Source organism: Oncorhynchus nerka, linkage group LG2 (genome assembly GCF_034236695.1).
Source record: "Oncorhynchus nerka isolate Pitt River linkage group LG2, Oner_Uvic_2.0, whole genome shotgun sequence".
Taxonomy (NCBI): Eukaryota; Metazoa; Chordata; class Actinopteri; order Salmoniformes; family Salmonidae; genus Oncorhynchus; species Oncorhynchus nerka.
Genome location: NC_088397.1, coordinates 79946649 through 79973920, shown reverse-complemented (window position 1 = coordinate 79973920; position 27272 = coordinate 79946649). Strand labels below are relative to the sequence as shown.

The 27272-nt window shown below is 43.0% G+C and overlaps 2 protein-coding genes across 2 annotated transcripts in view; one reads left to right on the top strand and one right to left on the bottom strand.

Moving 5' to 3' along the window:
- The window catches only part of ell2 (elongation factor for RNA polymerase II 2), a 41322-nt gene extending 28968 nt beyond the window's left edge, over nt 1–12354 (top strand). Inside the window, 1 exon segment of the mRNA XM_029683601.2 lies at nt 6118–12354. Within this exon segment, the coding sequence (XP_029539461.2) occupies nt 6118–6234 (117 nt within the window). The 3' untranslated portion in view covers nt 6235–12354.
- A 13388-nt stretch (nt 12355–25742) lies between these two features.
- The window catches only part of rhobtb3 (Rho related BTB domain containing 3), a 36376-nt gene continuing 34846 nt past the window's right edge, over nt 25743–27272 (bottom strand). Inside the window, exon 12 of the mRNA XM_065003226.1 lies at nt 25743–27271. Coding sequence (XP_064859298.1) covers nt 27153–27271 — 119 coding nt within the window. The 3' untranslated portion in view covers nt 25743–27152. The remainder of the gene's footprint in view (nt 27272) is intronic.

The following is a 27272-nucleotide window of genomic DNA, read 5'->3' as shown; positions in this document are numbered from 1 at the left end:
TGTTACGTTATGGCCTTATTCTAAAATTGATTAAATAAAACATTTTTGCTCATCAGTCTATACACAATACGCCATAATGACACAGAAAACAGGTTTTTATAAAATTATACAAAAAAAGGTACTGCATTGCAGTGCTAGCTGTACCATTAGAGATTCTGGGTTCGAGTCCAGGCTCTGTCATAGCCGGCCGCAACCGGGAGACCCATGGGGCGGCGCACAATTGGCCCAGCGTCGTCCGGGTTAGGGGAGGGTTTGTCCATCAGGGATGTCCTGTGGCTTCGCCTCTCCCGAGACCGCACAGGTGTTCCAGCGATGAGAAGACATTAACTGCCAATTGGATTCCACGAAATTCGTGAGAAAGGGGTAAAAAAAAAAATGGTCTTATAAGTTCTCAGACCCTTCGCTATGAGACTCGAAATTGAGCTCCGGTGCATCCTGTTTCCATTGATCAACCTTGACATGTTTCTACAAGAAGGTCCTTGGTCAGGGAGGTGACCAAGAACCCGATGGTCACTCTGACAGCGCTTCAGAGTTTCTCTGTGGAGACGGGAGAATCTTCCAGAAGGACAACCATCTCTACAGAGCTTCACAAATCAGGCCTTTATTGTAGTGGCCAGACAGAAGCCATTCCTCAGTAAAAGGCACATGACAGCTCGCTTGGAGTTTGCCAAAATGCAACTAAAGACTCTCAGACCATGAGAAACAAGATTCTCTGGTCTGATTGAACGCTTGGCCTTCCCATCTGGAGGAAACCTGGCACCATCCCCATGTTGAAGCATGGTGGTGGCAGCAGCATGCTGTGGGGATGTTTTTCAGCGGCAGGGAATGGGAGACTAGTCCGGATCGAGAGAAAGATGAACGGAGCAAAGTACAGAGCTCCTTAATGAAAACCTGCTCCAGAGCGCTCAGAACCTGACTGAGGCGAAGGTTCACCCTTCCAACAGGACAGTGAACCTAAGCACACAGGCAAGACGACGCAGGAGTGGCTTCGGGACTAGTCTCTGAATGTCCTTGAGTGGCCCAGCCAGAACCCGGACTTGAACCTGATCGAACATCTATGGAGAGACCGGAAAGTAGCTGTGCGGCGACACTCCCCATCCAAACTAAAATAGCTTGAGAGGATCTGCAGAGAAGAATGGGAGGAAGTCCCCAAATACAGGTGTGCCAAGCTTATCGCGTCATACCGAAGAAGACTGAAGGCTGTAATCGCTGCCAAAGGTGCTTCAACAAAGTACTGAGGAAAGAGTCTGAATACTTATGTACATGTGATTTCCGTTTTTGCTTTGTTGTGTGTGTGGATTGATGGGGGAAACTTTAGAATAAGGCTGTAATGTAACAAAGTTGGAAAAAGTCAAGGGGTCTGGATACTTCCCGACTGTACTGTACATGTGGTATAAATTAGCAATGGCACTAATCGCTAGCTACTCTACCGTTCAAAAGTTTGAGGTCACATAGGAAATTCCTTGTTTTAAAGAAAAGCGCAAAAAAATTGTCCATTTAAAATAACATCAAATCGATCAGAAATACAGTGTAGACAATGTTGTAAATGACTATTGTAGCTTGAAACTAGAGTTTGACCGATTTTTCAACGCAGATACCGATTTATTGGAGGACCAACAAAAGCTGGTACCGATTTTATTTTTTTTTATTATTTTTTAAATGTAATGACAATTACAACAATACTGAATGAACACTTATTTTAACTTAATATAATACATAAATAAAAATCCATTTAGCCTCAAATAAATAATGAAACATGTTCAATTTGGTTTAAATAATTCCAAAACAAAGTGTTGGAGAAGAAAGTAAAAGTGCAATATGTGCCATGTAAGAAAGCTAACTTTTAAGTTCCTTGCTCAGAACATGAGAACATATGAAAGCTGGTGGTTCCTTTTTAAAATGAGTCGTCAATATTCCCAGGTAAGAAGTTGTAGTTATTATAGGACTATTTCTCTCATACCATTTTGTATTTCATATACCTTTTGACTATTGGATGTTCTTACAGGCACTTTAGTATTGCCAGTGTAACAGTATAGCTTCCGTCCCTCTCCTCGCTCCTACCTGGGCTCGAACCAGGAACACATCGACAACAGCCACCCTCGCTTGAAGTCATAAACAGCGCAATGCTTGAAGCATTCTGAGAAATGAAGGATATTCCACGTGTGAAATTTCCAAGAAACTGAAGATCTCGTATATTGCAGTGTACTACTCTCTTCAAAGAACAGAGCAAACTGGATCTAACCGGAATAGAAAGAGTGGGAGGCCCCGGTGCACAACTGAGCAAGAGGACAAGTACATTAGTGTCTAGTTTGAGAAACAGACACCTCACAAGTCCTCAACTGGCAGCTTCGTTAAAAAGTACCCGCAAAACACCAGTCTCAACAGTGAAGAGGCGACTCCAGGATGCTGGCCTTCAAGGCAGAGTTGCAAAGAAAAAGCCATATCTCAGAATGACCAATAAAAATAAAATATGAAGATGGGCAAAAGAACAGACACTGGACAGAGGAACGCTGCCTAGAAGGCAAGCATTCCGGAGTTGCTTCTTCACTGTTGACATTGAAACTGGTGTTTTTTGCGGGTACTATTTAATGAAGCTGCCAGTTGAGAACTTGTGAGGAGGCTGTTTCTCAAACTAGACACGCTAATGTACTTGTCCTCTTGCTCAGTTGTGCACCGGGGTCTCCCACTCTTTCCAATCTGGTTAGGGCCCGTTTGTGCTGTTCTGTGAAGGGAGTAGTACACAGCATTGTACGAGATCTTCAGTTTCTTGGCAATTTCTCACATGGAGTAGCCTTCATTTCTCAGAACAAGAATAGACTGACGTTTCTGGCCATTTTGAGCCTGTAATCGAACCCACAAATGCTGGCTCTCCAGATACTCAACTAGTCTAAAGAAGGCCAGTTTTATTGCTTCTTTAATCAGTACAACAATTTATAACTGTGCTAACATAATTGCAAAAGGGTTTTCTCATGCTCAATTAGCCTTTTTTTAAATTATAAACTTGGATTAGCTAACACAACGTGTCATTGGAACACAGGAGGGATGGTTACTGATAATGGGCCTCTGTATGCATATGTAGATATTCCATGAAAAATCTGCCGTTTCCAGCTACAATAGTCATTTACAACATTAACGATGTCTACACTGTATTTCTAATCAATTAGATTTTTTTTTTAATGGACAAAATGTGCTTTCAAAAACAAGGACATTCACAAGTGACCCCAAACTTTTGAACGGTAGTGTACATGCACCAGCAGGAGTGAAGTTGAAGTCTGGCTGTCAACTTGTCCTTCACGAGTCATAACCCGTTTTGGAAGGGAGACTTGAAACATGTTCCAGTCTCACTTTAAGAAGTGGACATTGTATTATAATTATATTATAATATAAATCATTTGGGATCCTGAATCCTTTCACAGCATTATTAGGCTTTGTTGAGACAATGACTTATCAATAACCCAAGTCCAACTCATTTAATTCCTACCGTTGTCATAATGCTTCAGCAAATGTACATTATCCTAGGGGTGTTGAAAGAGACCATGAAAGTAACCTAATTTGTCACTCTTACTGCCCTGAATGCCTCTGCTGATCCTACAGCTATTGTATGCAGTAACCATATGCCTATGAACAAGAGTAATACTGTTAGCACGGAGTTGGTGTGCCCTGTTAGGAAGTCCATTGTGTGCAGCTCACCCTGCACTAATAAAAATAACCTGAGTCATGTCTACCTATGCTAAGTTTCCCAATTTAAAGCAAGAAAAACAATTTAAGCTGCGTTATGCTACTTAGTTTGAGGCTATGATTACGCTATGAAATGCGTCACAATGCTGTAGACACCTTGGGGAATACATAGAAAGTGTACCTATGATGATACATTACAGGCCTCATCTTTTTAAGTGGGAGAACTTGCACAATTGGTGGCTGACTAAATACTTTTTGTGCGTGTATATCCCAAAAATATAAACAAACTTTTTTTTATATATTTAAAAATATATACTTTTATTCCCTGCAACCCCTCCTACCCCCCCAAAAATGGAGTAAACTAATAAACAGTAACACTTTGGCTTCTACCTTCAGATTATACATATTTTAGACACAATAGTTATATATTGGTTGTTTTTAGTCCTATTTCTGATGCGCATCCAGTTTGATTTCTATTTGTACCTGCCATTTCACAAAATTTCTGAACCTTTATACATTTTTCAAACCCTGTATGTTTTACAATGGTTATCTTGTTATAAGTCCCACCCTTCTACCTTTCTATTCTCATAGCTACTACAGATTGTAAATAAATATACATTTTTGCTAAATTAATGATCATATTACTGATCGATTGACTGACTTTTCAAATCACCCAGTATTGTTATATGAAGCGTTTAGTTTTTGGTAAGTGTTGCAATTCAGCCATTCCCAGACCTGTGACCAAAAACGAGCTACATATGGACAGTACCAAAATAAATGATCTAATGACTCTGCCTCCTTGCAGAAAAATCTGCAGAGCTGGGAAGATTATCATTCTATTGGTTGCAAGAATTTTGTATAATTTTAAATTTCGAAGTTTTGAATCCGACGTTTTGCGTGTCAATTCAATGTGCCATGGAATTGGTACATCAAAAAAAATCGCACAGTATTACATAGAGCCATGACTACATGGAACTCTACTACACATCAAGTAACTTGTGCCAGTAGTCAAATTTGATTTAAAATGAGAATACACCTTATGGAACAGCAGGGACTGTGAAGCAACACAAATAGACACATGCATACAAACGTACGATAACATACGCACTATACACAAATGTACACACAGATTTGGTGTTATAGATATGTGAGAGTAGAGGCCTGAGAGCATTTAAAAAATGTATAATTGCCTTTATTTTGCTGGACCCCAGGAAAAGTGCCTTGGCAGCAGCTAATGGGGATCCATAATAAATACAAATACAGCCAAAGGGTGGGCTGGCTGGCTGGCTAGCTAAAGTACTCATTATGCATTAGTTAGCTAATGTGGCCAGCGCTAATTACTAGCAAACTATTTAGGGATATTTTGGTAATGAGGCCCTTTTTATCTACTTCTCCAGAGTCTGATGAACTCGTGCATAACACGAGTCTGTCCAGTATGAAGGATGTTAGAGGTAGTTTCTGGAAGCCTATGGGTATCTACTAGAATGTTCTCGAAACTACCTAGAACTTCCTTCATACTGGACATTGAGACACAAAAATGGTATACACAGTTTATCAGACTCGAGGGAAGTAGATAAAGGGCCTCTGCCAAAATCCCTATATCCCTTTAATGACTTTAAAAATGGGCTAACCAAGGCTAAATCTTAATCATTCATTGGATTTATATAGCGCTTTTCTGTAACTTTACATGGTAGGGAGAAACTTCCCTCATCCACCACCAATGTGTAGCACCCACCGGGGTCAGAACGCTCACCACACATCCGCTCTCAGGTGGAGAGAAGTGAGAGATGCCAATTAGGATTGACGTTAGGTTGGGAACTTATCGTATGAGTGTTGACCCCATGGTCATTGATAAGTGCCATTTTTATGACCACAGATTCAGGACACCCGTTTAATGTTCCATCTGAAAGACTGCACCCTATGCAGGGCAATGTCCCCTTCACTTCCCTAGGCATTGGGATATCCTTAGACCAGAGACTGCCCCCTACTGGCCCTCCAACACCACTTCCAGCAGCAGCTGGTCTCCCAACCAGGACCGACCCTGCTTGGCTTAAGAAGCAAGCCAGCAGTGGGATGCAGGGTTGTATGCTGCTGGTGTGTTCTGTTGATGGTGTATTTATTTATTTTTCTATTTATTCCTCGTAATTATTTTAATTTGTTTCTCTCTGCATTATTGGGAAGGGCCCGTAAGTAACATTAGATGATTAATTGACTTTGCTTAGCTTGGTTAAAGCTGTCCAGGGAGGCAGACTAACAAAACAAGCATTCTGTACAGTTCAAGGCATTGTGTTTTATGAACCAAACACAGCGCCGGAACATTGAGCGGTCAAGTAACAGTAATTCAACCCCCCAAAAAAAATGTTATGAATGGCTTTCTAAACACTGCATATCAGGTAACATTATGGAGTCTAATTTCTTTGTGTATGTGTCACCCTGCAGCATAGCCCAAACTACCAGGTGGAGAAGCAGCGCTGCGAGTACCTGCACAACAAGCTGGCCCACATCAAGCGCCTCATCGCTGACTTTGACCAGCGCAGTTCCCAATCCTGGAGCTAGAGCAACAGTTTCAAGACCACACAGTTTTGAGGTGGTTTAAGGGGTGTGCGGAGCAAGGGGGTTTCAACTGGCTTTTATTTATTCAGACCCCCCTGTCTCTGCTGCCCCCCCCCTTCTCGTAATGGTTTCTCCTGAAGCTCCTCTTCAATTATACAACACTTGTCTAGAGGAAGGGAACTACATGCGCGTGGGGGTAGGGGGGATACTTAACACTTCTAGCCTTTGAAGGACTTTATCCAAAAATTAAACTTATTTTTGAAAGCAGAGAAAATATTATACTTGTATTTAAGTAAAAAAAAAAGTATTTATTTTTGATTGTTCAGGTGTGTGTGTGTGTGTGTGGTCCACACATGATTTGTTGTTTAAAAAGTTTATATTTTCCGAAAGCAATGCAAAAACATGGGCCTTATGTGTTTGACTTTCTGAAGCCATTTTGCACACGAGAGGAGATTCCGAGTGGCTCAGTGGTCTAAGACACTGCATCTCAGTGCTAGAGGTGTCACTACAGACACTGGTTCAAATCTAGGCTGTATCGCAACTGGCCTTGATTGAGTCCCATAGGGCGGAGCACAATTGGCCCAGCGTCGTCCGGGTTTGGCCGGTGTAAGCCGTGAATGTAAATAAGAATTTGTTATTAACTGACTTGCCTAGTTAAAAAAAAATGAAAATCCAACGTATCGTCCCAATTGTCAGCAGCTGCTCATCTTCCCTTCACCCTCTTCCTTCATGGTGAAGTAGATGGAGAGGAATCTACTTTAGACCATTGAGACGCAACACCAATATGGGTTATAAGGGCCATGGGGGGGTTACATTTAGGAGGATCATACTCTGATAGCAGGGGGGCGCTACCCTGCGTAACATCAGTGGTTCTGCTCTCTGTGCAAAAGGGTGCCTTAAGGTGTTAGTTTACATGGGGGAATTACAACCACCCGGCTACAGGTCTCACACACCAGCATGAGGTGTCTGTCTGGGGGGGGGGGGGTCAAAGAGGGAATACAAAGGTCAGGGAGGTGTGTGTGTGTGTGCGGCTATGTAAAATGGGGGGGGTAAGATTTGGGGGGGAACACGAGGGTGAGAAAATAGCTAGGTTTCCATCCAATTCATGACCGATTTTCATGCAAATATTATAAAATCGTCGGATAAAAGTGCGTGATGACGTAGTGCACATTTTTAAAAAGTTATTGGTTTCCATCGCATTTTCAACTACTGATGGTTTTGTAAGAGAAATGTTGCGTTTTATATAGCGACTGTGCCCACTGGCAGTGGCATGTGCGCTCCAGCCAACAGCTCCAGGTACAGTGCTAGTAGGCTACCTACATGAGAGCGTTTTTATTATTTTAATTTGTCAAATGGCAGCCAAGCATCTATCATTATGTTACTAGAATAGACCCTCAATATTTATTGGAAAAGAACATCAAGCTCATCACTGCACTTTCACCACCCTGTGAAGTAAATACCTTATTTAATCTGTAGCATAAACTGTATGCTTTCCCGAGGTGTAGTGGGAGGACCACATGATATGATTGTGTGACTCCCAAGTTTACATCAATGGTTATTATATCAATATTTGCGCGTAAAGGCAACCGCCATTTCTCGCATCATTAATTTTATTGAAACAAAAAGATCCCACCTTGTCTAGTGTATTTTGTTTTGTCGACATTTGGAAAGTTGACCGACAAATAAGTTGTTGGATAGAAAACATGTTTATGAAAAAGGGGGAAAAAGCTGCTGTAGTCTGTTTGACTAGCCAGAGCACTCAGGATCAACCTGGCTAAAGTTAGTGTTTTTAATTGGGGGGCTGTTCTAGAGTAGCCGATCTCTGGAAGGACTAGAGCATTGCCTCGCCAGTTTATTTAAAGGAAAACAGGCTGTTTGATAAATTAATGCATCTATACCAGAAGACAAATCTGTATTACAAAGACAAATGTATTCTTTTCTCCTTGATTCCAGTTTTGTCAGTGCAGCAGAACTATGGAAGAACTGCGAATAGCATTTCTGTTTTAGTTTTTGAATTCAACTCATGCTGATTTAGTTTGACAGACAGATGAATGCATGGATTAAGGATGAAAATTTCATGATATCATTAATAAACAAGGTCTTGAGCTCAAGGGAAATATTATGTTTACAAACCTGTGTTAGAATGTTTGTCCCCAAAAAGTGAAATACTGTTCTGGTATATATCTACATTACTGGTTCAGCCTTTTATTTATGAGGCACTGATACTGGAGACTGGATATAAAATGTGTTCCCTGGAAGATGACATTTCTGTTTTGGGGTAACATTCTAGTACTTATTTTAACTTTTTTCTCTCTGCTTTCCAATTGGGGTGGGGACAAATCCAAAATTGTAAGTAAGAAACTGAGGATTATGCACTCTTGCTGCAGAGACCCATCCAACAGAAGCCCCAATGATGTAAGGTCTGATAGTACTGTCATATGATTGGGGCTTCCGTTGGATGGGTCTCTGCAGCAGAGGTAGTGTCACTTTTTAAAAACAGGAAGGCCCTCTTCAGTCACAATTCAAACTCTGCAGGGACCATGAGCTCAACATGTTTTAGAGGGATTTGTAGACATGAAAAATACTTATTTGGAGATCTCTGAAGCATCTTGACACTCATGAGTCCCAGCAGACTACTACAGTACAGGGTCTACTCCCAGCAAAATGGTGACTTTGTTGGAGTTCAGCAGTCTTACTGAGAAGTTGTAAAGGGCAAACAAGTGTTTAAAAGACATCTCAATGTTTTGGTGTGAAAGATGACTCAGAACTGTATGGATTGTGAAGGAGTACTGAACCTGCCCACCTGAAAATGCATTAAATCTGTAAAATAAAAGTCAACTTGGCTTTACATTGAAGATTGTAGACTTTCTTTTCAGTTGTAAGCCATCTGCATATCCGTGTGATTATGGGCCTTGACCCCTGGTTAAGAGTTCTGTATGAATGCAACCCATGGTTATGAAGTTGTAATTGGAAGCTTTGGAATGTTTGATCATTTTGGCTACTGAGACTTCACATTTGTTCCATCATGATTAGTGTGAAAAATCATACTGTTTAATATACTTGTCATGGAATGAACAGTTACATTTCTGGTTAGAATTGTAGACTGTGGAACAGCAGCAAACTGGAGTCCCTTTGGCTTAATCTGTGCAAAGGTATGCAGATACTGCACTAGTGCACGCATGGAAAGGTATTTTTTCTGAATAGTTACAAGCGACTTTGGTTGTACAGGGATTTTTGGGGGGTTGGCCTTAAAATGTCCTTAATATTTTCACACATGCAATGCATGCATGTTTGAGGGATTTCAAATTCTAGGACTGAGAAAATAATTTTCTATATATTTCACTTAACTATTATAACTAAGTTGGTTCAGTGAACCACAGGATGAGTAACCTTGCCTGAAGATGTGCTGGCTCCTAGAGAAAATGCCTACAGGCTTTAGCGCTACGGCCTAGCAGACTTATGACACACAACTGACCCGGGTTCAAATCCAGCCAGTCACATTGGTGCAGCGACTTTGATAGTCAGTTGATTCTGAGGAGGTGGTCAAAGGAGGGTGAATTGTAGCAGAGGTAGTTTGGTGAACCACCCTCTTGAGTAACCAACCTTTCCTGAGATCTGAGGACTTGCGTTAGTTCCCGTAACACAGCCTTGTGCAGATGAGATGGGTTCAAACCCAGTCAGTCACGCTATCAAATACAGTGTACAAAACATTATGAACACCTGCTCTTTCCATGACCGACTGACCTGGTGAATCCAGGTGAAGGCTATGATCCCTTATTGATGTCACTTAAATCATTTTCAATCTGTGTAGATGAAGGGGAGGAAGGTTAAAGAAGGATTTTTAAGCCTTGAGACATGGATTGTGTGTGTGCCATTCAGAGGGTGAATGGGCAAGCCAAAATATTTAAGTGCCTTTGAATGGGGTATGGTGGTAGTAGGTGCCAGGTGCACCAGTTAGGGTCAAGAACTGCTACGCTGCTGGGTTTTTCACACACAACAGTTTCCGATGTGTTTCAACAATGGTCCATCACCCAAAGGACATCCAGCCAACTTGACACAACTGTGGGAAGCGTTGGCGTCAACATGGGCCATGATTCCAGTGAATTGCTTTCGACACCTTGACGAAATGAGGCTGTTCTGAGTGCAAAAGGGAGGGTGGATGCAACTCAATATTGGGAAAGTGTTCTTAATGTTTTGTACAGTCTTTAAAAAAATCATTATTCCTTATGGCAGCAGCGGTGGCCAACCCTGCTCTAACACACACCAGGAGTGTGCAATGCTCTCATCAAGGGAAAAGGGTGGCTACTTTTTTTTAACACTTTTTTTTTGGTTACATGATTCCCATACAGTATGTTATTTCATAATTTTGATATCTTCACTATTAATCTGCACTGTAGAAAATAGTAAAAATAAAGAAAAACCCTTGAATGAGTAGGTGGGTCCAAACTTTTGACTTGTACTGTACACGCCTAACATGTAAATAGGAAGTAAATCAATCTGTCGGGATAGTGAAGCCTTATGACTGCATCTGCCTACATTAGATGTGGTTGAATGATCTATGTTTTTTTTTTACACGGATAAAAAAAATGGATAACATAATTGCTATTTCGGTGTTCTACTTGGATCGAAAAAATGACAGGGTATCAAAAATAATTACCACGCTGCAGTTTTAAAATGTGGGATATCCTTTGTTTATAATAAACACACCTTTTTTTGACGCTACACCGAAGTTTACTGATCAATTGTTTGCCCGAGCGTTTCATATAACATTTCCAAGACATCCGTTTTTGTCTTTAACCAACGTCAGAATGGCACTGGAATTTGTGGAAACTAAATTTAGGGGAGACAAAGTTACAATATTTCTAAAAACCCATCGTACCCGTATTGCGTGACGGCTAAAGAGGTCTTGTCAAAGTATGAGTTTCTTATTGCACACTCCTGGTGTGTGTTAGAGCAGGGTTGGCCACCGCTGCTGCCATAAGGAATAAAAACCATTTTTAAAGACTGTACAAAACATTAAGAACACTTTCCCAATATTGAGTTGCATCCACCCTCCCTTTTGCATTCAAAGCTGGGCATTTAGAATGTATTGACATCACAGGACGGAGAGATATGAGCAGTTTACAGGACTACTTTTTGGAGATAACTGGGGCTCGGACGGTGAGTTTCTTATTCGAGTCTTGCCAGTATTTCAATACCTTATTCATTTGTTGTTGTGTGTACAATACTGCATGCAAATTTGTATCTAGACAGTTGCGCGCGAGTTCAAATATAGATGTCGCTCATGTAACAGTAGAACATTAGACCGTCCCCTCGCCCATAACCGGGCGCGAACCAGAGACCCTCTGCACACATCAACAACAGTCACCCACGAAGCATCGTTACCCATCACTCCACAAAAGCCACAGCTGTAGAGGACTGCTAATTCCTATGTAGGTGACATTACATTACTGCTAATTCCTATGTAGGTGACATTACACTACTATAGCTGAGACACATAGTAAAACAGGTTGGGCCCCATACAGGATATCTCTCACACACACACACTCACTGTAATCATCCAGAACACTGTCACAACAGGATACTCCTAGCCACAGGTGCTAGCCGGCAGTTCGGCCACAACTCCCCTGAAGATAGGGACGCATACGCTCTTACACACTGACCCCAGAAGACAGGGACGACGCACATACAGTACACACATAGCTGCCGAGGACACCCAGATAAGACACCCACAGATTGGCAGAAAGCCTAGACTTAGAGACAAACTAACACACACACATAATCTCCCTCCCAGCCGAACATTGTGTGACTGAAGATAGCGCACACACCAGATCTCCTTTTCAGCTGAGGGGGGTGTGACGACCAAGAACAGGCATGGCAGGATTCTACGATGACGGACAGACAACAGAGCCAATGCCGGATGACTACACCCCAGCCTGATCCAATCCGAAGATCCGATTTCCTAGATATCAACCTACTTTCTGTTCTGTATATGAAGCTTGTACCCATTGTTAGCTAGTGTCTTTTTTGCTAGTCTCTGATGAGCTAACAGAGGGGCCCGTATATACGCTGTACCAGATATCTCCACTTTGAAATAAACCTGTCGCTTGTCGTACAATCTACCACCTTGTCTGCATCGATCCTTGACCGACTCACCCTTTATCATATCCCATTATCAACACAGCCCTTGCAGAGCAAGGGGAACCACTACTTTAAGGTCTCAGAGCAAGTGATTGAAACACAGCGTGCACCACCGCTGACTAGCTAGCCGTTTCACATTGGTTACACTCAATTTAAGCTTTTTGAGAAGTGCTCTTTGGAGTTCATGACGAGCGTAATAACTCAACGTCTCCATTTTTTGCAATGTCATTTGTATTGTCGTTCCAACAATAAGCAGACGAATATTGTACATGTTTATTTTATTGTTTGTGTTTTGATCAGCCATCTCAATGACAACGCAATCCATGAACGTTGATTGGCTTGAAGCTCAAACTATTCATATTCATTTCGCTAGCTGTCATCACTGAATTCTGAATCTGTAATGAAGGTAGCATTTTGCTCATGCACAGCTTCACATTCACCTGACCTCAAGTGAATTGTCCTGCTTGCATGGATACATTACACAGTCATTTGAAATATTGATTTCAGTCTGTTACATATCCCATCAACAATGAATAGGGCAGCGATCATCAAACACAGATGTACAGTATTATGCCGAACATGATAGATTTGTTCTAGTCCTCCTATGTCTCATTTTTGGTTAATGCTGCCAATTGATGGACATCATGAGTATTCCGCATCTCATGAAATACTTTACATGACCTAAGAAATACTGGTTCTGCTTTTGCGATTCTTAATGATATTTTGCTGTGTGTGTTTGTTGGTCCCACAGGTTTTTATCGGTGAGGAATGTGTGGGAGGGTGCAGTGATGTAGCAGAGCTGGATGAGAGTGGGAAACTGGAGGGGATGCTGCAGTCCATTGGCGCTCTGTAGTGATGCACACACACTACCCCAGGTATGTGCACAGACACACACAAAAGGGAGTGAGGAGAGGGAAGCGCAAAGGATTAATTTGTAGAGTTGGAAGGTGGGGAGAGAGTATGAGGGAGTCATTTGTCTCTTTGGGAGGCCCCCAGACTGGGTGGAGCCGAGGTGGTGCTTCAGGAGGCTGGAGACCAGAGTTCAGGACCGGGACCAGAGAACTACATCACCTGCTGGCCAAACAGGTCCTCTACAACCACCTTGAGACAACACATAGCCTAAGGCCCTAATGTAGATTTTAATAATATTTCTGTCCTTGTAGTTTACCCTTTTTGTCTCAGGATTGCCAACAGATGCAAAACTTCTGTATATTTTCTTTGTCATAAGCTTCCACCAAGGTACAGCATATGGATATTCTTCCTCAATAACTGAATAAAAAATGCATGGGTTGAATTATTGGTAGCATAGGTCCAGCCCTCCCCCTTCAGAGCAAATGTGAGATTAGTGAGTCTGGCAACGCAAGATTAGATTGTTTGCAATGCATGTGTCATACGCAGTATACAAGGCAGAAGGAAATGAAGAGTGAAACAAGCTCTTTTACCTGCATCAAAGTATCCCTCAGCCTCTGTGCTTCTATGATTTTCATCTATTAGATTAAATCAAATGCATCACAACATGCATTTTCAGGATGCGCAGCCCACATAGGCTTATAAGACACTGTATTTAATGTAGCAAAATAAATATTTGTATATGCATAGAGATCCCTATGTACAGAATGTCTAATATTCACCAGTTGAGCTGTCAGTCACAACTGCTGCCATGGGCGGATTGGTCGTCTGGCAATTCTGGGCTGGTCGAAATTCACAAGAAAAAAAAAACACACGCACGCACGCACGCACGCACGCACGCACGCACGCACACACACACACACACACACACACACACACACACACACACACACACACACACACACACACACACACACACACACACACACACACACACACACACACACACACACACACACACACACACACACACACACACACACACACACACACACACACACACACACACACACACACACACACACACACACACACACACACACACACACACACACACACACACACACACACACACACACACACACACACACACACACACACACACACACACACACACACACACACACACACACACACACACACACACACACACACACACACACACACACACACACACACACACACACACACACACACACACACACACACACACACACACACACACACACACACACACACACACACACACACACACACACACACACACACACACACACACACACACACACACACACACACACACACACACACACACACACACACACACACACACACACACACACACACACACACACACACACACACACACACACACACACACACACACACACACACACACACACACACACACACACACACACACACACACACACACACACACACACACACACACACACACACACACACACACACACACACACACACACACACACACACACACACACACACACACACACACACACACACACACACACACACACACACACACACACACACACACACACACACACACACACACACACACACACACACACACACACACACACACACACACACACACACACACACACACACACACACACACACACACACACACACACACACACACACACACACACACACACACACACACACACACACACACACACACACACACACACACACACACACACACACACACACACACACACACACACACACACACACACACACACACACACACACACACACACACACACACACACACACACACACACACACACACACACACACACACACACACACACACACACACACACACAAAACACACGCACGCACGCACGCACGCACACACACACACACGCACGCACGCACGCACGCACACACACACACACACACACACACACACACACACACACACACACACACCGCACACACGCACGCACGCACGCACGCACACACACACACACACACACACACACACACACACACACACACACACACACACACACACACACACACACACACACACACACACACACACACACACACACACACACACACACACACACACACACACACACACACACACACACACACACACACACACACACACACACACACACACACACAGTTGAAGTCGTAAGTTTACATACACCTTAGCCAAATACATTTGAACTCAGTTTTTCACAATTCCTGACATTTAATCCTTGTACAAATTCCTTGTCTTAGGTCAGTTAGGATCACGCTTTTATTTCTTTCACCACATTCCCAGTGGGTCAGAAGTTAACATACACTCAATTAATATTTGGTAGCATTGCCTATAAATTGTTTAACTTGGGTCAAACGTTTCAGGTAGCCTTCCACAAGCTTCCCACAATAAGTTGGGTGAATTTTGGCCCATTCCTCCTGACAGAACTGATATAACTGAGTCAGGTTTATAGGCCTTCTTACTCGCACATGCTTTTTCAGTTCTGCCCACAAATTTTCTTTAAGATTGAGGTCAGGGCTTTGTGATGGCCACTCCAATACCTTGACTTTGCTGTCCTTAAGCCATTTTTCCACAACTTTGGAAGTATGCTTGGGTTCATTGTCCCATTTGGAAGACCCATTTGCGAACAAGCTTTAACTTCCTGACTGATATCTTGAGATGTTGCTTCAATCGTCTAAGATTCCCAAAGATTGGAAAGCTGCCGCGGTCATCCCCCTCTTCAAAGGGGGAGACACTCTAGACCCATACTTCTGCAGACCTATATATATCCTACCCTGCCTTTCTAAGGTCTTCGAAAGCCAAGTTAACAAACAGATTACCGACCATTTTAAATCCCACCGTACCTTCTCCCCTATGCAATCTGGTTTCAGAGCTGGTCATGGGTGCACCTCAGCCACGCTGAAGGTCCTAAATGATATCATAACCGCCATCGATAAGAGACATTACTGTGCAGCCGTATTCATTGACCTGGCCAAGGCTTTCGACTCTGTCAATCACCACATTCTTATCGGCAGACTCAATAGCCTTGGTTTCTCAAATGACTGCCTCGCCTGGTTCACCAACTACTTCTCAGACAGTTCAGTGTGTCAAATCGGAGGGTCTGTTGTCCAGACCTCTGGCAGTCTCTATGGGGGTGCTGCAGGGTTTAATTCTCAGGTCGACTCTCTTCTCTGTATTCATCAATGATGTCACTCTTGCTGCTGGTGTTTCTCTGATCCACCTCTACGCAGACGACACCATTCTGTATACCTCTGGCCCTTCTTTGGACACTGTGTTAACTAACCTCCAGACGAGCTTCAATGCCATATAACTCTCCTTCCGTGGCCTCCAACGGCTCTTAAATGCAAGTAAAACTAAATGCATGCTCTTCAACCGATCGCTGCCCGCACCTGCCCGCCCATCCAGCATCACTACTCTGGATGGTTCTGACTTAGAATGTGTGGACAACTACAAATACCTAGGTTTTTGGTTAGACTGTAAACTCTCCTTCAAGACTCACATTAAGCATCTACAATCCAAAATTAAATCTAGAATCGGCTTCCTATTTTCCAACAAAGCATTCTTCACTCATGCTGCCAAACACACCCTCGTAAAAGTCACCATCCTACCGATCCTTGACTTCGGCGATGTCATTTACAAAATAGCCTCCAACATTCTACTCAACAAATTGGATGCAGTCTATCACAGTGCCATCCGTTTTGTCACCAAAGCCCCATATACTACCCACCACTGCGACATGTATGCTCTCGTTTGCTGGCCCTCGCTTCATACTCGTCGCCAAACCCACTGGCTCCCGGTCATTTACAAGACTGCTAGGTAAAGCCCCGCCTTATCTCAGCTCACTGGTCACCATAGCAGCACCCACCCGTAGCACGCACTCCAGCAGGTATATCTCACTGGTCACCCCCAAAGCCAATTCTTCCTTTTGCCACCTTTCCTTCCAGTTCTCTGTTGCCAATGACTGGAACGAACTGCAAAAATCACTGAAGCTCGAGACTCATATCTCCCTCACTAGCTTTAAGCACCAGCTGTCACAGCAGCTCACAGATCACTGCACCTATACATAGCCCATCTGTAAATAGCCCATCCAACTACCTCATCCCCATACTGTATTTATTTATTTATCTTGCTCTTTTGCACCCCAGTATCTCTACTTGCACATTTATCTTCTGCACATCTATCACTCCAGTGTTTAATTGCTACATTGTAATTACTTTGCCACCATGGCTTATTTATTGCTTTAACTCCCTTATCTTACCTCATTTGCACACACTTTTTCTACTGTATTATTGACTGTATGTTTGTTTATTCCATGTGTAACTCTGTGTTGTTGTATGTGTCGAACTGTTTTGCTTCATCTCGGCCGGGTCGCAGTTGTCAACTAGCCTACCTGGTTAAATAAAGGTGAAATAAATAAAAAATATCCACAAAAATGTCCTACCTCATGATACCATCTCTTTTGTGAAGTGCACCAGTCCATCTTTGTCCCCATATGCAATTGCAAACCGTAGTCTGGCTTTATTATGGCCGTTTTGGAGTAGTGGCTTCATTCAGCAGCATACCACCCTGCATACCACTGCTGGCTTGCTTCTGAAGCTAAGCAGGGTTGGTCCTGGTCAGTTCCTGGATGGGAGACCAGATGCTGCTGGAAGTGGTGTTGGAGGGCCAGTAGGAAGCACTCTTTCCTCTGGTCTAAAAAATATCCCAATCCCCCAGGGCAGTGCCCTGTGTAGGGTGCCGTCTCTTGGATGGGACGTTAAACGGGTGTCCTGACTCTCTGAGGTCATTAAAGATCCCATGGCACTTATCGTAAGAGTAGGGGTGTTAACCCCGGTGTCCTGGCTAAATTCCCAATCTGGCCCTCAAACCATCATGGTCACCTAATAATCCCCAGTTTACAATTGGCTCATTAATCCCCCTCCTCTCCCCTGTAACTATTCCCCAGGTCGTTGCTGCAAATGAGAACGTGTTCTCAGTCAACTTACCTGGTAAAATAACGGAGAAATAAAAAATAAATAAAAAATCCTTGCTCAGCGGCCTTTCATGTTATGTCGATATAGGACTTGTTTTACTGTGGATATAGAAACTTTTGCATCTGTTTCCTCCAGCATCTTCACACGGTCCTTTGCTTTTGTTCTGGGATTGATTTGCACTATTCACACCAAGTACGTTCATCTCTAGGAGACAGAATGCTTCTCCTTCCTGAGCGATATGACAGCAGCGTGGTCCTATGGTGCTTGTACTTGCGTACTATTGTTTGTACAGATGAACGTGGTACCTTCAGGCGTTTGGAAATTGTTCCCAAGGATGAACCAGACATGTGGATGTCTACAAAAAAAATTCTGAAGTCTTGGCTGATTTCTTTTGATTTTCCCATGATGTCAAGCAAAGAGGCACTGAGTTTGAAGGTAGGCCTTGAAATACATCCACAGGTACACCTCCAACTGACTCAAATGATGTCAATTAGCCTACTAGAATCTTCTAAAGACATGACATAATTTTCTGGAATTTTCCAAGCTGTTTAAAGGCACAATCAACTTAGTGTATGTAAACTTCTGACCCACTGGAATTGTGATACAGAGAATTATAAGTGAAATAATCTGTCTGTAAACAACTGTTGGAAAAAATACTTGTCATGCACAAAGTAGATGTCCTAACTGACTTGCCAAAACTATAGTTGTTAACAAGAAATGTGGGGAGTGGGGAGTGGAGTTGTAATGACTCCAACCAAAGTGTATGTAAACTTCCGACTTCAACTGTGTGTGTGTGTATGTATGTATGTATGCATGAATGTATGTGTGTGATATATATATATATATATACACTGCTCAAAAAAATAAAGGGAACACTTAAACAACACAATGTGCAACACTGATTGACAATACATTTCACATGCTGTTGTGCAAATGGAATAGACAACAGGTGGAAATTATAGGCAATTAGCAAGACACCCCCAATAAAGGAGTGGTTCTGCAGGTGGGGACCACAGACCACTTCTCAGTTTCTATGCTTCCTGGCTGATGTTTTGGTCACTTTTGAATGCTGGCGGTGCTTTCACTCTAGTGGTAGCATGAGACGGAGTCTACAACCCACACAAGTGGCTCAGATAGTGCAGCTCATCCAGGATGGTACATCAATGCGAGCTGTGGCAAGAAGGTTTGCTGTGTCTGTCAGCGTAGTGTCCAGAGCATGGAGGCGCTACCAGGAGACAGGCCAGTACATCAGGAGATGTGGAGGAGGCCGTAGGAGGGCAACAAGCCAGCAGCAGGACCGCTACCTCCGCCTTTGTGCAAGGAGGAGCAGGAGGAGCACTGCCAGAGCCCTGCAAAATGACCTCCAGCAGGCCACAAATGTGCATGTGTCGTTTTTCATTTGCCAGAGAACACCAAGATTGGCAAATTCACCACTGGCGCCCTGTGCTCTTCACAGATGAAAGCAGGTTCACACTGAGCACATGTGACAGACGTGACAGTCTGGAGACGCCATGGAGAACGTTCTGCTGCCTGCAACATCCTCCAGCATGACCGGTTTGGCGGTGGGTCAGTCATGGTGTGGGGTGGCATTTCTTTGGGGGGCCGCACAGCCCTCCATGTGCTCGCCAGAGGTAGCCTGACTGCCATTAGGTACCGAGATGAGATCCTCAGACCCCTTGTGAGACCATATAATGCAAGACAATGCTCATGTGACCTCATGTGGCTGGAGTGTGTCAGCAGTTCCTGCAAGAGGAAGGAATTGATGCTATGGACTGGCCCGCCCGTTCCCCAGACCTGAATCCAATTGAGCACATCTGGGACATCATGTCTCGCTCCATCCACCAACGCCACGTTGCACCACAGACTGTCCAGGAGTTGGCGGATGCTTTAGTCCAGGTCTGGGAGGAGATCCCTTAGGAGACCATCCGCCACCTCATCAGGAGCATGCCCAGGTGTTGTAGGGAGGTCATACAGGCACGTGGAGGCCACACACACTACTGAGCCTCATTTTGACTTGTTTTAAGGACATTACATCAAAGTTGGATCAGCCTGTAGTGTGGTTTTTCAATTGAATTTTGTGTGACTCCAAATCCAGACCTCCATGGGTTGATAAATTTGATTTTTTATTTTTGTGTGATTTTGTTGTCAGCACATTCAACTATGTAAAGAAAAAAGTATTTAATAAGAATATTTCATTCATTCAGATCTAGGATGTGTTATTTTAGTGTTCCCTTTATTTTTTTGAGAAGATAATATATATATATACAGTACCAGTCACGTTTGGACACACCTCATTCAAGGGGTTTTCTTTATTTTTACTATTTTCTACATAATAGTGAAGACATCAAACTATGAAATAACATATGGAATCATGTAGTATCCAAAAAATTGTTAAACAAATCAAAATATATTTTATTTGAGATTCTTCAAAGTAGCCACCCTTCGCCTTGATGACAGCTTTGCACACTCTTGGCATTCTCTCAGCCAGCTTCATAAGGAATACTTTTCCAACAGTCTTGAAGGAGTTCCCACACGTGCTGAAAACTTGTTAGCTGCTTTTCCTTCGCTCTGCAGTCCAACTCATCCTAAACCATCTCAATTTGGTTGAGGTCGGGTGATTGTGGAGGCCAGGTCATCTGATGCAGCACTCCATCACTCTCCTTCTTGGTCAAATAGCCCTTACACAGCCTGGAGGTGTGTTGGTCATTGTCCTGTTGAAAAACAAATGATAGTCCCACTAAGCGCAAACCAGATGGGATGGCATATTGCTGTAGAATGCTGTGGTAGCCATGCTGGTTAAGTGTGCCTTAAATTCAAAATAAATCACTGACACCAGCAAAGCACCATTACACTACCTCCATGCTTCACTGTGGGAACCACACATGCGGAGATCATCTGTTTACCTACTCTGTGTCTCAAAGACACATCGGTTGGAACCACAAATCTCAAATTTGGACTCACCAGACCAAAGGACAGATTTCCACTGGTCTAATGTCCTTTGCTCATGTTTCTTGGCCCAAGCAAGTCTCTTATTTTATTTATTTAACCTTGATTTAACTAGGCAAGTCAGTTAAGAACAAATTCCTATTTACATTGACGGCCTAGCTAGGAACAGTGAGTTAACTGCCTTGTTCAGGGGCAGAACAACAGATTTTTACCTTGTCAGCTCGGGGATTCGATCTCTAAACCTAGTTACTGGCACAACGCTCTAACCACTAGGCTACCTGCCACCCAAATTATTATTGGTGTCCTTCAGTAGTGGATTCATTGCAGCAATTTGACCACGAAGGCCTGATTCAGTCTCCTCAACATCAACTGTTCAGAGATGTCTTACTGAAATTCTGCAAAGCATTTATTTGAGCTGGTAACTCTAATGAACTCTGGGTCTTCCTTTCCTGTGGCAGTCCTCATGAGAGCCAATTTCATCATAGTGCTTGATAGTTTTTGCGATAGCACTTGAAGAAAATTTCAGTTCTAGACAATTTCCCGATTGACTGACCTTCATGTCTTAAAGTAATAATGGACTGTTTTTTTCTCTTTGCTTATTTGAGCTGTTCTTGCCATAATATGGACTTGGTATTTTATCAAGTAGGGCTATTTTCTGTATACCACCCATACCTTGTCAAAACACAACTGATTGGCTCAAACCCATTAAAAAAGAAAAATTCCACAAATGTATCTTTTAACAAGGCACACCTGTTAATTGAAATTCCACGTGACTACCTCATAAAGATGGTTGAGAGAATGCCAAGAGTGTGCAAAGCGGTTATCAAGGCAAAGGGTGGCTACTTTGAAGAATCTCAAATATATTTAACACTTTTGGTTACTACATGATTCCATGTGTTATTTCATAGTTTTGATGTCTTCACTATTATTCTACAATGTAGGAAATAGTCAAAATAAAGAAAAACCCTTGAATGAGTAGGTGTCCAAACTTTTGACTGGCACTGTAATAGTAATTAACCCTTAGGATAGGGAGAGACATCTATAACTGCCCGGCATTTATATTTGCAATATAAGTAGTTAGGCTGTCTTAAGGTATGTAATCTATAAGGCATATATACAGTAGTTTCTGCTTTATCTAATGTGTTTATTCATTCACAACTAGGATGTTTCTGGGCCCAGCACAAGCATTGTGGTCCCCTGGTCTTCTGGTACCATTGCTGTGGGAAAGTACAGTGCCTTGCGAAAGTATTCGGCCCCCTTGAACTTTGCGACCTTTTGCCACATTTCAGGCTTCAAACATAAAGATATAAAACTGTATTTTTTTGTGAAGAATCAACAACAAGTGGGACACAATCATGAAGTGGAACGACATTTATTGGATATTTCAAACTTTTTTAACAAATCAAAAACTGAAAAATTGGGCGTGCAAAATTATTCAGCCCCTTTACTTTCAGTGCAGCAAACTCTCCAGAAGTTCAGTGAGGATCTCTGAATGATCCAATATTGACCTAAATGACTAATGTTGATAAATACAATCCACCTGTGTGTAATCAAGTCTCCGTATAAATGCACCTGCACTGTGATAGTCTCAGAGGTCCGTTAAAAGCGCAGAGAGCATCATGAAGAACAAGGAACACACCAGGCAGGTCCGAGATACTGTTGTGAAGAAGTTTAAAGCCGGATTTGGATGCAAAAAGATTTCCCAAGCTTTAAACATCCCAAGGAGCACTGTGCAAGCGATAATATTGAAATGGAAGGAGTATCAGACCACTGCAAATCTACCAAGACCTGGCCGTCCCTCTAAACTTTCAGCTCATACAAGGAGAAGACTGATCAGAGATGCAGCCAAGAGGCCCATGATCACTCTGGATGAACTGCAGAGATCTACAGCTGAGGTGGGAGACTCTGTCCATAGGACAACAATCAGTCGTAAGAAGAAAGACATTTCTTAAAGATATCCATAAAAAGTGTCGTTTAAAGTTTGCCACAAGCCACCTGGGAGACACACCAAACATGTGGAAGAAGGTGCTCTGGTCAGATGAAACCAAAATTGAACTTTTTGGCAACAATGCAAAACGTTATGTTTGGCGTAAAAGCAACACAGCTCATCACACTGAACACACCATCCCCACTGTCAAACATGGTGGTGGCAGCATCATGGTTTGGGCCTGCTTTTCTTCAGCGGGGACAGGGAAGATGGTTAAAATTGATGGGAAGATGGATGGAGCCAAATACAGGACCATTCTGGAAGAAAACCTGATGGAGTCTGCAAAAGACCTGAGACTGGGACGGAGATTTCTCTTCCAACAAGACAATGATCCAAAACATAAAGCAAAATCTACAATGGAATGGTTCAAAAATAAACATATCCAGGTGTTAGAATGGCCAAGTCAAAGTCCAGACCTGAATCCAATCGAGAATCTGTGGAAAGAACTGAAAACTGCTGTTCACAAATGCTCTCCATCCAACCTCACTGAGCTCGAGCTGTTTTGCAAGGAGGAATGGGAAAATGTTCAGTCTCTCGATGTGCTAAACTGATAGAGACATACCCCAAGCGACTTACAGCTGTAATCGCAGCAAAAGGTGGCGCTACAAAGTATTAACTTAAAGGGGCTGAATAATTTTGCACGCCCAATTTTTCAGTTTTTGATTTGTTAAAAAAGTTTGAAATATCCAATAACTGTCGTTCCACTTCATGATTGTGTCCCACTTGTTGTTGATTCTTCACAAAAAAATACAGTTTTATATCTTTATGTTTGAAGCCTGAAATGTGGCAAAAGGTCGCAAAGTTCAAGGGGGCCGAATACTTTCGCAAGGCACTGTATGCTAAGCTTAGCTGAGACAGCTCAGGGGTGAGTGCAGTGGAGGTAGGAAGAAAAGAGACACAGATGTACTGCCAGTTCCCTAATATGTTGGCTCTATATGGAACAGCAATAAACACAGGGAGGTAACAGAGGCACAGTTATGGTGGTGAGTTGTATCTCCAGTGGTGCTTTTACACGTTGTATGTGTCTTAAACATGAGCTCGATAAAAAACGAGGAAGACTTTCACTGGTACAGTAAATGTTGAGAAACGCTGTATTATAGTGTACTGCAGCCATACTCAACGAACGGGGTCAATATAGACTGAGGGTCCCGGCTTAAAAAATGAATACTTTTAACTTGCTGCTGTTGAGAATTGTAATAGTACAATGCACAAGCATTCATTTCTAAATGAATTTGGTAGTGCGTGGGTATATTTCCTCTTATATCATTTACTGACAGAACCTAGAGCTAATTTTAACGTGTCAGCTAAGTAGTGGAACTGGACATTTCTAAGTATTGTAGTTATCATTGCCAGATTACATGCCCAGGGGCCTCAACCCCCAGGAGGCCCACATTGAATTTGTTGAGTCACTCAGGTATCCCAACACACCCAAGACATTGGCAAAATGTTTAGAATTGCAGGACATTTGCTTTAAAACTCAAAGATTTTCTCTCTGCCCCATGGCAAAATGTGTAGAATTGCAAGGAATGAGCTTCAAAATGGCAACATTTCTAAAAAAAAAAGGGGTGGGAACAGTTTTGTGTCGCGAGGTGTTTTTTTTTCACTGAGCCAATAAATGACCATATATATCCGGACATTCTCAAATAGTAGTTGAGTACCCCTGATGTACGGCCTATGTAATGTAGCAATTGCTGCCTGTGTGTGGACTACCTGGCCTGTTGACTCCTTTCTGTCCCCAGTCCACCTGGCTGAGCTGCTGCTCCAGTTTCAACTGTTCTGCCTGAAGCTATGGAACCCTGACCTGCTCACCGGACGTGCTACCTGTCCCAGGCCTGCTGTTTTCAACTCTCTAGAGACACCAGAGATACTCTGAATGATCGGCTATGAAAAGCCAACTGACATTTACTCCTGAGGTGCTGACCTGTTGCACCCTCAACAACCACTGTGCAATTATTATTATTTGACCCTGCTGGTCACCTATGAACATTTGAACATCTTGGCCATGTTCTGTTATAATCTCCACCCGGCACAGCCAGAAGAGGACTGGCCACCCCTCATAGCCTGGTTACTCTCTAGGTTTCTTCCTAGGTTCTGGCCTTTCTTGGGAGTTTTTCCTAGCCACCGTGCTTCTACACCTGCATTGTTTGGGGTTTTAGGCTGGGTTTCTGTACAGCACTTTGAGATATCAGCTGATGTAAGAAGGGCTGTATAGATACATTTGATTTGTGTGTGTGTGTGTGTGTGTGTGTGTGTGTGTGTGTGTGTGTGTGTGTGTGTGTGTGTGTGTGTGTGTGTGTGTGTGTGTGTGTGTGTAGCATAGGGGAGTTAGAAATAGTTTCAAGTCATATTGTGTGTATGAGTTTATACAGTTTAAATTCAACAGAAGCAACTAAGCTTCAGACTAACCTTTAACACATGACATACTGTATGTGCATTATTAATGCATACTAACACACTCGTGACTGCTCAGTAAGGGATGTCTTCAGATGTACAATAACGATTCAGTAGGCGGTGTGCCAACGTGTATTACTAAAACATGTTTTTATTCCAAGTGACTCAGGTCACAATTATTACTGTACACAACCATCCCCCATGGCCGGATGGTCACCAAATAAAACACCTACACCCTCTAGTCTCCACATGCAGTTAGCTCCACTCCAGACGTTACAAAACACCCCCTGGTACAGGCAGTACACAGTACAAAAATAGTTGCAGCGCCATCCAATTATAATCTCATGGCAAAAAATACACATTTGAGGTGTGGTCAAACCAGAGGTGTTGTTTGGCTAGGGTTTCAATGAACGTGTGTGCGTGTTAAGTCTCCAGGTGCCCCAATGCTGTTAAACATGGGCGCTCTCTTTTTTTCAGGATTTAGCATTGCAGAAGAACCCAGTAAGACAACCATGTAGGACCACTATGTACTCACTGTTATGGTGGCATCGACCCAAATCAACTATAGCCCTAGACATTTCTTGAGGAACCATTATGGATATGAAGGAAGTGGACATTAACAAGTGTGTAGGGTGTAGTGCCATGGGGTTGATTTGGGACTGAAGGATTGTGTCCATAGATTAAATAGACATCCTCTATAGATGCACAATCAATGGTCACGTTCATTAGACAGAACACTCCCAAACGTTTTAGATGCGTTTCAGCCTGTTCCTTTGAACGTTTCCCGTGCACATATGTTCAGTTGAGCACCGTCTTCGCTTAAATAAAAATATATGTATCTCCTGTGTGGAGATGGCAAAGATGATCACTGTCCATTCTACATGGATACACAGGTAATTTGCCTTGAAAAGGGTTATGGTTCGCCATGGACACAGCCATTTTTCTACCAATAATCTCCGGGCCATAGATGCATCCTCTATAGACAGGTTGTTTTTGCAGCTGCACATTACCTGAAGAAGGCTTTACATCTCAGGAACCACAAGTATGCCATAGCAATCTTCTGAAATATGCAGCCACCGTGACTGCAAAGATAAACCTGGAATGTAGCCATTTTCTTTTTTCCACCCTAGTCTGTCATTTTGAAATTCTCCCTGATTAAATAGATCAGTCATTTTGTCCCAAAGACAGTCACGTGTTGATCTTAAAGGACCAGGGTGCGTCAGTCTTGCATTTCACCTCCCGTTGACGTCGCCCTTTGACCTTTTCTGCTCCACGCTCAACCCTCTGGGTCTTCTTTTGCCAAGCTGCCTAGCTTTCTGTTCCCCTTATTCACTGTCCAATTGAGGTCTTCTCTCATTCTCTCTCAAGTCCTCAGGCAGATAGCTTGGAATTAAAGTCTGGTTTGTTTATAGCGTCTTCTCTCATTCTCTCTCAAGTCCTCCCTGCCAACCTTTTCCCCCTCTTCTTTGTCCTCTGTCTCTTGCCCCACACCTTCTCCTCTCGGTCTCTCACTATTTCTCCAGGGTGTGGCGGCGGGTGGGTGTCACATGACGAGACAGCGGGACTTCTTGAGTTTGCGTCGGCGCTGCTGATACTCGCTCAGCTCCTGCAGGTAGCCTCGGGATGGCCAGCGCAGTCTCTCCACCTGTTCCCGCTCCTCCTC